A 9,737-nucleotide genomic window follows, 5' to 3' on the forward strand; every position below is an offset into this window, starting at 1 on the left:
AATACTCTGTGAAAATCCAAACACATGATACCCTGAATGATTTGTTTTAACCACAGTGAGTTGTTCTGATTTGGAATTCGCTGTCTGAAAAAGGTGTGAGGAACAGATTTGAATCTATTGGTCAAAAGGGAACTGGACAGATTCTGGGAAGGAAAAGAAAATTGCAGGGCGATGGGATTAATTGGACAGATCTTTCAGCGAGCCAGCATAGGCATGATGGGCTGAGTAGCCTCCTTCTGTGCTCTATGAGCCTCGGGTGCAGTTAAAGCGAGTGATAATCACCTGGAACCCACTTCATATAAGGGTGGTTGAAGCTGAGATGATGGAATGTTTTCAAAAGGAAGTTGAATGGGCTCTTGAGGGAAATAAACCTGCAGGAATACGGGGCAATGGGACTGAGTGCTTTGCTCTGCAGAGAGCCTGCATGGATGTAATGGGCTGAATCACCACGTTCACTACAGTAAAGACTCACTGATCTAAAGAGAGAGTCTTTCCAACTGACTGAAGTCCCTCATCCCTGGGGCCATTATCATCAATCTCTGCTCCCTCTCGAAGAACATCACATCTTTCCTAAAGTGTGGGGCCCAGATATAGGGTTCCATTCTAGAGGGATAGAATTGAAAAGCAGGGAGGTTCTATTCAACTTGTTTCGAACCATGGTTAGACTACACTGGGAGTACTGTCAACATTTGTGATCTCCATTTAGAAAAAGGAAAGAGAGACACTGGAGAAGGGGCAACAAAGATTCACAAGAATAATACAGAACTGAGAGCATTTAACCCTCAGGAAAGGCTGGGGCTACTTTTCTCTAGAAAAGAGAAGACTGAAGGGTGACCTGATGGAGTCTTTAAGACTATGAAGGGGTTCAATTGTAATTCAAGGAAATTCAAACCCTCTGACCCTCCCACTTCACCAGCTGTCATAATGAACATGGTACGGTCCTGGATGTGATTATCAGCATTAGTAACAGCAGAATCCAACCCCTGGAATCACTTGTGAACTCACTGGTGTCTCAGCAGGTGGGATGTATCACTGAATCCCTGTCAACACTCAGAGCAGGTGAATGGCCTCTCCCCAGTGTGACCTCACTGGTGCTTCTGCAAGTTGAATGGATCACTGAATTCCTTCCCACACACGGAGCAGGTGAATGGCCTCTCCCCAGTGTGAAACTGCTGGTGTTTCAGCAGTTGGGATGATGATCTAAACCTCTTTGTGCAGTGAGAACAGCTGAATGGTCTCTCCTCAGTGTGAATGCGCTGGTGGTCCCTCAGTTCCCAAAGGCTTTGAAGCCACCCCCACAGTCAGAACAGTGAAAAGGTCCCTCATTGGCATGAGTGACATGGTGTCTCAACAGGTTGGACAACTGACTAAATCCCTTCCCACACTCAGTGCAGGTGAACGGCCTCTCCCCGGTGTGAACTCGCCGGTGTCCCCGCAGGGTGGATGAATCACTGAATCCCTTCCCACACTCAGAGCAGGCGAATGGCTTTTCCTCGGTGTGAACTCGCTGGCGTGTCAGCAGGCTAGAGAACTGAGTGAATCCGTTACCACATTCAGAGCAGATGAACAGCTTCTCCCCAATGTGAACTCGCTGGTGTGTCAACAGGCTAGATAACTGAGTGAATCCCTTCCCACACTCCGAGCAGGTGAATGGCCTCTCGCTGGTGTGTCAGCAGGCTGGATGACTGAGTGAATCCTTTCCCACACTCCAAACAGGCGAACGGCCTCTCCCCAGTGTGTACTCGCTAGTGTGTCAGCAGGTTAGATAAAGCACTGCATCCCTTCCCACACATGGAGCAAGGGAATGGCCCCCGGTGTGAATACTTCGATGAGTTTCCAGTGCAGACGGGGAAGGGAATCCCTTCCTACAGTCCCGACATTTCCATGGTTTCTCCATGGTGCAGGTGTCTTTGTGGCTCTCCAGGTTTGACGATCAGTTGAAGCCTTGTCTTCACACAGAACATGTGTTCAGTCTCTGCCCACTATGACTAGTATGATGTATTTTCAGTCTGTGTGACTGGTTAAAGTTCTTTCCACGGTCAGTGCACTAGAACACTCTCACTCAAGGCTACGTTTCTTGATGTTATTTCTATCACAAGGATGTTTAAAATCTTCTAAAGCAAACAAAACTGGTAAAAATTTCTCCTAGATTCAAAGTTTGCTGATGTTCAGGTCCCACTGAATCGCGTGACTCTGTCACATTGTTTGGTATCCATCTGTAAATCCTCTGCATCAGACATCCTGTAAAAGTAGTTTTCAAAAGTCATCACTGTTAGTACAGGATAGAAATTCAGGACAGACAATTCTAGTTTCTATGGAACATTCTTTCCTCTCTCGTTCCCCAAAACCTGTAAATCTCCATCCCACATGCTCTCCATCCCACATTCTCAGTCTGCTGTACCTGATACACACCCTCCCAGTTCTCCTGAAGGACCGATTCCTGCCGATCGACAGTTCCATGCTCACTGCTTCCTGTCCAGCAGGACCTGAAAATCTTCCTGCAGGCTGCTGGCCCAAATAAATCTGTCTAACGTACAGTACGGTATTACTGCATTAAAGATAGTGGGAGGAATTTCAATTAGACAGTGAGTGGTCAGGCACTGGGACTCGCTGCCTACAAGGGAGATGCGAGCAGAGATGATCAATGATTTCAAAATGAAATTGAGTGAGTACTTGAAGGAAGTAAACTTACAGGGGAACAGGGATAAACAGGGGGACTAGGACTGACTGGATTGCTCTAAGAGAGTCAGCATGGACTCAAGTTGCTGAATACAATCTTTCTCTACTATTATGACTCTGACTGGAAATATATAATGTAGCTACGGTACTATATTATGAGATTAAAAATAATCACAAATGAACTTTATTATCGAACCACGCATTTTCAATAGAAATAGAAAATAAAAATATAAAATGCTGGAAAAATCTCAGCAGGTGAAGAGCGTGTGAGAGGGCAGAGGGAGGGTCCAGGTGGAGGGAGCTTATTGGAGACGAGTGAGAGGGTTTGTTCAGGGGGGTGAGGGGGAGGACTCCAGGTCAAAGAAGGGAGCACTTAGGCAAAGGAGCAACAGTTCAAAGTCACGGCGAGCTCGAAATTCATTAAGTTGAGGGTGTGAGGGGATAAAGCCGAGTCCTTTGCTAAGGATGGATCATTCAGCGTCAGACAGGGAGAAGGTCAGAGGGTATTGTGAATTCCAGGCCAGGGGTGAGATTACAAGAAGAGAAGGGATCAGAGGGAAGTGAAGGGAAGAGAGATCTGAAGGACGATTGGTACCCAGCGGATATTGGAACTAGCAATCCTCAACACCTGAAAGAACGAGAAAATTTTTTTTTTAAAGTGTCGAATGAGTAGAAGGATGAAATTAAACAGTGGGGCATTTTAATCCCTTTCCTCTGCTTGTTTCTGACTTTTTTTAGTTCGTAGCACATCCGCTCCAGGCACACGTATTGTTTCTTTTCTAGTCCCATCTCCATTCCCTTTGGCCCTGGAGGAATAACTTTTCTGTCATTCAACCTCTCCTGTCTTCCACCCTATCCTTTTGTCCTTGTTCCATCCACCCCTCGCTCAAAACCTAGGACATCTCTAATTTTTCCCAGTTCAGATGAAAGGTCACACACCGGGAACGTTCACTCTGTTTCTCTCTCTCTCTACACACAGATGCTGCCAGACCTGCTGAGTTTTTAATTCCAGCATTTTCTGTTTTGATTTCATATTTCCAGCATCCGCAGGATTCTGCTTTTCGATGAGCTGTCTTCCCACAGCCCATTTCCACAGGCAGCCCCAAGAGTCACAGCCTCTGGATCTCTCACTGCTGGATTCCCCCATTCAGCCTTTTTGATCTCTTTTCCCAGCTGCTCAGACTTCCAGTTCTGTTGAAGGGTCATGAGGACTCGAAACGTCAACTCTTTTCTTCTCCGCCGATGCTGCCAGACCTGCTGAGTTTTTCCAGGTAATTCTGTTTTTGTTTCAGACTTCCTTCCTCTCCATCTCCCACTCACAGCTTCACTGTTCAGTTACTGAACTTTTCCCTTTTCTCCTGAAAACCTCAACCTCACAAACCCTGTCTGTTTCTCTTCTCTTTATTTTCAACACAAAGAAAGTGTTTTACTTACAGACTTTGGACACAGAAGGAAGTTTTAGTCTGTATGAAGCACAATCTTCATTCACACAAAGCCCGCGTTCTGATCGACTGGAGGACCAGAGTCCTTCCGGTCCTCCCACTCTTCCCATTGGTCAATTCCTCAGCATGATGGGAAGGGGCGGGCTTGCACATGCGCAGCTTCTCCTCTTCCGAGTTCTTCGAGCAGCTTCTCGCTCTGGCCGGAGCCGTCAGCCGTTGCCTGGAAACTTTGGCACGAGGAGGAGGAGGGGGTGGGGGAGGGAGAATAATGGGTGGTGGCGGCCTCCCGTGTCCGCGCGCCTGGCCTGCAGACTGGAACCAGAGGACGTCACCGCGGAGCAGAGTGATTCCTATTGGCTGATTCAGACAGGGTTCCATTGTGGACGTCACAATGTGGAAGTCGGACAACGAGCTTCAGACTGAAACTTCCTCCTCTGGACAATATCTGTGAGGAAATCAATGTTTCCCCCTTTCCATTTCTTTTCTCATTCTGGGGGCAAAATATTAACTTGCAGGAAATGAAGGGAAAGAAAGTGAATCCATTACTGTAAGTTGTAAACATATTTAGTCCAGTCACATAGATATATATGTCATATATAATATATATGGCGAGCAGACTGTGAGGCTGCATCTGTTGATGAACATGAATGAGCAGCTGGAGGAGAATTGTGAGGGTGTAGATTAGGTGCAGCAGAGTGAGAATGGAGGAAGGGTGTGTGGGATGAAGATTTACAGTTTTTGGGGAAGGACAGTAGTTCCATAGAATTGTCTTCTGAATTTCTATTCTGTACTGACATTGATGAATTTTGTAAACTACTTTTACAGAATATTAGACGAGGAGGATTTACAGACAGAAATCTCAAAGGAAACATCACGCCACAATCTGACAATTCAAGTATTCATCAGGACGTGATTGACATTGGCCTTTGAATGTAGAATGAGAAGTGTTTGTCCTGTCTGCTTCAAAAGATTTTTAACAGCAGTGTAACTTGAAAAAAATTGAGACAGACACACCCGAGTGAGAGTGTTCCAGTGCATTGTCTGTGAAAAGGGCTTTAATAAGTTGCACAGCCTGAAAAAACATTGCATGATTCAAAGTGCAGAGAGATCATGCATGTGTTCTGTGTGTGGACAAGGCTCCAACTGATCAAAGAACCTTGACTGACACAAGGATACCCGCACCATGGAGAAATCATGGAAGTGTGGGGATTGTGGGAAAGGATTCCGTGTCCCTGTGAGCTGGAAATTCATCGGCGCAGTCACAGTGGAGAGAGACCATTCATCTGCTCCATGTGTGGGAAGGGATTCATTGATTCATCTACGCTGCAGAGGCACCAGCAGATTCACACCGGGGACAGGCCGTTCACCTGCTCCATGTGTAGGAAGGCATTCAGAGATTCCTCCGCCCTGCTGACACGCCAGCAAGTTCACACCGGGGAGAGGCCATTCACCTGCTCTGAGTGTGGGAAGGGATTCAGAAATTCGTCCACCTTACAGAGACACCAGCGAGTTCACACCAAGAAGAGACCATTCACCTGTTCTGAGTGTGGGAAGGTATTCAGAAATTCCTCCACCCTGCAGAGACACCAGCGATTTCACACTGGGGAGAGGCCATTCAGCTGCTCTCACTGCGCAAAGAGCTTTAGAACGTCGTACGATCTCCTGAGACATCGGCAAGTTCACACCAGGGAGAAACCGTTCATTTGCTCTGAATGTGGAAAGGGATTCACTCAGTTATCTAGCCTGCTGACACACCAGTGTGTTCACACTGGAGATAGGCCATTCACTTGCTCCATGTGTGGAAAGGGATTCAGTCAGTTATCCAGCCTGCTTAAACACCAGCGAGTTCACACCGGAGAGAGGCCATTCACTTGCTCCAACTGTGGGAAGCGATTCACTCAGTTATCCAGCCTGCTGAGACATAAGGCAGTTCACACCGGGGAGAGGCCATTCACCTGCTCTGAATGTACGAAGGCTTTCACTCAGTTATCCAGCCTGCTGAGACATCAACACATTCACACAAGGGAGAGACCGGTCAACTGCTCCGCACATGGAAAGAGATGCACTTGTTCATCCGAGCTGCTTAGACACCATGGCAGTCACACCGATTAGAGACCTTTTAGATGCTCTGACTGTGGGTGTTAGCTGCATCAGTTGAAGTTAAGTATATACAATTGGAGGGAATTGACTGAATGGTTACTTGAGCACATATAAAGAGACACGTACTGGCCAAATTGGCCATCAACAGGTCCAGGCAGCAGGTGGCGAGGGGGTCGTCGGGCCCGACTGCCCAATTTTTATGGCTACATTCATGGCCGGGTATCCCTGCAGAGGGAGCACGCGGTGTCCGCTGGCCGCTGGAGGCATTCCGTGACCGGTGGGCACTGCAGGGTCTGGGGCACATCACTGCCTACCACAATCACATTTTGGTTTAACCTACATAATTTTCCTTTGTGGTTTTGTCTTTCATTGCATTTCCCCTTTAATTTTTTCAATTGATCTTTTGTTAATTTGTCCCCTTTAATTGTTAATTTCATATTCAAAAGAGTATGAAGAGACACTTACTGACACAGAGTGGAGTGGAGTCAGGAGGTATATACCTGTAATGTTTCACTCCGTGAATAAATGTACACCAAGTAAAGATTGGCTCCAGTTTCCTCCTTCACCATCAGGCTGTCAGGATTATAACATGGTAACAGAGAATGCTTGTCTAATGGTGGAGATTGGTAACAAGAGGAAAATAAAATTTCAGACAGAAACTTACAATCTGAGTTGCTTTTGTGAGAAATGGCTGAAAGCAAGTGGGAATGGAACTGGTTCATAATCTTAAAGGCTTCCACTGGGTCACCCTTCAGTCTTGTCTTTTCTGGAGAAAAGTGCCCAGGTTGTTTAACTTTTTATGAAGGTTAAATGCTCTCAGTTCTTGTGAATGTTTGTTGCCACTTCTCCAGTGCCTCTATCTCGTTTTTCTAAATGGAAATCACAAATGTTGACAGTACTCTCAGTGTAGTCTAACCATTGTTTGAAACAAGTTGAACATAACCTCTCTGTTTTTCAATTCTATCCCTCAAGAATGGAACCCTATACCTGGGCCCCACACTTTAGGAAAGATGTGAAATTCTTAGAGAGGGTGCAGAGGAGATTGATGAGTCTGGCACCAGGGATAAGGGACTTCAGTTAGTTGGAGAGACTGGAGCAGCTGAAATTGTTCTCTAGATCACAGAGTTACTCGGACAGAGAAGTAGGCCATTCAGCCCATCGAGTCAAAGCCGACTCTGTGGAGCAAACCAGTCAGTTCTATTGCTCCGTTCTACCTCTGTAGCTCTGCAAATTTATTTTCCACAATTGCCCCAACAATTTCATTTTGAAATCGCTCATCGTCTCTGCTTCCCCCACCCCCGCCTCTCAGGCAGCGAGTTCCAAGTCATCACCAGTCACTGTATAAAAATACTTCTTCCTCCCATCCCTCCTGCAATTCCTGCCGATAACTTTCCCCCTCATCCGCGCATCATCAGCGAATAGGAACAGCTTTTCTTTATCCACCTTATCTAAACTTGTCATAAACTTGTACACCTCCACCAAATCTCCCCTCACCCTCCTGTACTCCAAGGAGAACAATCCCAGCCTGACGTCTATAATAAAGAGCAAACAGAATATGTTAATGCCTGAAATCAAATGGGAATGTTTGATTTCTGTTTTACCAATATTAGCTAAATATTGTACTGGACAGTAAAGCAATTGGAATAACTCATCTTGGGTGTAGTTCAGTGGAATATATTAACCTGATGTCCACCTACATTCCAGTGAAAGTCAGGAAATTGTAGGTGAAATGAATAAGCTGATCACGTTGCCCTCAAGGCAGCTGTGGTGGGGGAGAGACCATTGTTCACCTCCTTGTGGAATGTATCTTTGCAAAGAAGGTCTGGAGAGAGATGCAGTGGTTTTTGTTGAGGTACATCCCGAGCAGTTCTATGACACAGGACTGTGTTCTACGGGCTCTTCCCAGGGACACACAGCGAGACAAACATCAACTGCAGCTGGAGGATCAACTCGGTGAAAGACCCTCTTTGGTCTGCCCGTAAATTGTTGGTCTTCTGGTGCAAAGAGTTGTCCCTGACTGAGTGTTGCAGACTGGCACATTCCAAGGTCCAGGACTACGTGCTGAGGGATGCGCTAAAGCTTGGGGCAGCCGCCGCAAAGGCCCAATGGGGAAAGGTCGCTGTCCAAGACCTTTCTGGCATAGTGCACTGAGGTGCTGGGAAAGGTATTGACCCATTGGGCTGTACAGCTCACAATGAATGTATGTAGTGAATACTAATTGTATTATAAACGGATTGAAGCACCTTAGAGTGCAACGTGATGTATGTTGATAACTCCAATACCATTACACTCTGTCTGTAATGACCATATTGAAACGATTGTAATATTCATTGATTGTGTTGAAGCACCTCGTGATCCATGTGTAAAAGTTGAATCTGATTGCACTTTTTGTGATGGCGATTTAGAAATGTTTTGTAGTGTTCTTTCAGGTACTTTATGAATAAAGTATACTTTTCAGAAAAAAAAATCGGCCCCTCCACCATTCAATAAGTTTATGGCTGGTCTGGTCTCAACTCCACTTTCCTTCCTACACCTCATACCCTTTCATTCCCTTGTCAATCAAGGATCTGTCAATCAAAACTGAGCCTTAAAAATAATCAATGACCCTGCCACCATCGCTCCCTGGGGAAGATAGTTCCATAGTCTGGCAACCCTCAGAGAAAAAAATTCTCCTAATCTCTGTCTTAAATGGGAGACCGCCTTATGTTTAAACCGTGTCCCCAATTCTAGTCTCTCCCATAAGGGGAAACATCCTTTCAGCATCCACCCTGTCAAGCCCTCTCAGGATCTTAAAAGTTGCAATAAGATCATCTCTCATTCTTCTGAATTCCAAAGGATACAGGCCTAACCTGTCCAACCTTTCCTCAGAGGATAACCCCCTCATTCCAGGAATCAGGCGAGTGAACCTTCTCTGAACTGCTTCGAATGCAATTATGTCATTTCTTACATAAGGAGACCAAAATCGTGCACAAAGCTCGAAATGTGGTCTCACCAAGGCCCTGTACAACTGCAGGAAAACATCCCTACTTTTATATTTCATTCCCCTCACAATAAACACCAACATGCTATTTGCCTTCCCAATCACTTGCTGTCCCTGAATACTAACTTTGTGATTCATGTACCACGACACCCAGGTCCCTCTGTACCTCAGAGTTCTGCAATCTCATTGCACTTTAATTTGCTGTTTTTTTTTTATTGCTTATGCCAAAGTGGACAAGTTCACATTTTCCCCCATAATATTGCATCTGCCAAATTTTTGCCCCCTCACTGAACCTTCCATATCCCTTTGCGGACTCCCTGTTTCTGCTTCACAAATTACTTTCCTATCAATCTCCGCGTCATCAGCAAATTGTAAATGGTTGAGGGCCCAGCATTGATCTCCTGTGGCATTCTACTTGTCACATCTTACCAACCCGAAACTGACCCATTTCTCTCTGTTTCCTGTTAGCTAACCAACCCTCTACCCATGCTAATATGTTACCGCCTCCACTACGAGCTCTTACTTTGTGGAGTAAC

General features: G+C 45.8%; 1 protein-coding gene across 2 annotated transcripts; it reads left to right on the forward strand.

Annotated features, from left to right (window-relative positions):
- The first annotated feature begins 4,382 nt into the window (after window positions 1-4,382).
- On the forward strand, window positions 4,383-8,575 carry LOC121273635 (gastrula zinc finger protein XlCGF7.1-like). 2 transcript variants are annotated; one of them, XM_041180782.1, is made up of 2 exons: window positions 4,383-4,668; window positions 4,947-8,575. In XM_041180782.1, the coding sequence occupies exon 2, from the start codon at window positions 5,316-5,318 to the stop codon at window positions 6,231-6,233; it is 918 nt and encodes a 305-aa protein (XP_041036716.1). In that variant the 5' UTR covers window positions 4,383-4,668; window positions 4,947-5,315; the 3' UTR covers window positions 6,234-8,575. The 2 variants fall into 2 exon arrangements, with proteins under 2 accessions (XP_041036716.1, XP_041036715.1); XM_041180781.1 differs by having other exon boundaries at window positions 4,383-4,568.
- The last annotated feature ends 1,162 nt before the right edge of the window (window positions 8,576-9,737 follow it).

Source organism: Carcharodon carcharias (genome assembly GCF_017639515.1).
Source record: "Carcharodon carcharias isolate sCarCar2 chromosome 27 unlocalized genomic scaffold, sCarCar2.pri SUPER_27_unloc_1, whole genome shotgun sequence".
In the NCBI taxonomy this organism is placed as follows: domain Eukaryota; kingdom Metazoa; phylum Chordata; class Chondrichthyes; order Lamniformes; family Lamnidae; genus Carcharodon; species Carcharodon carcharias.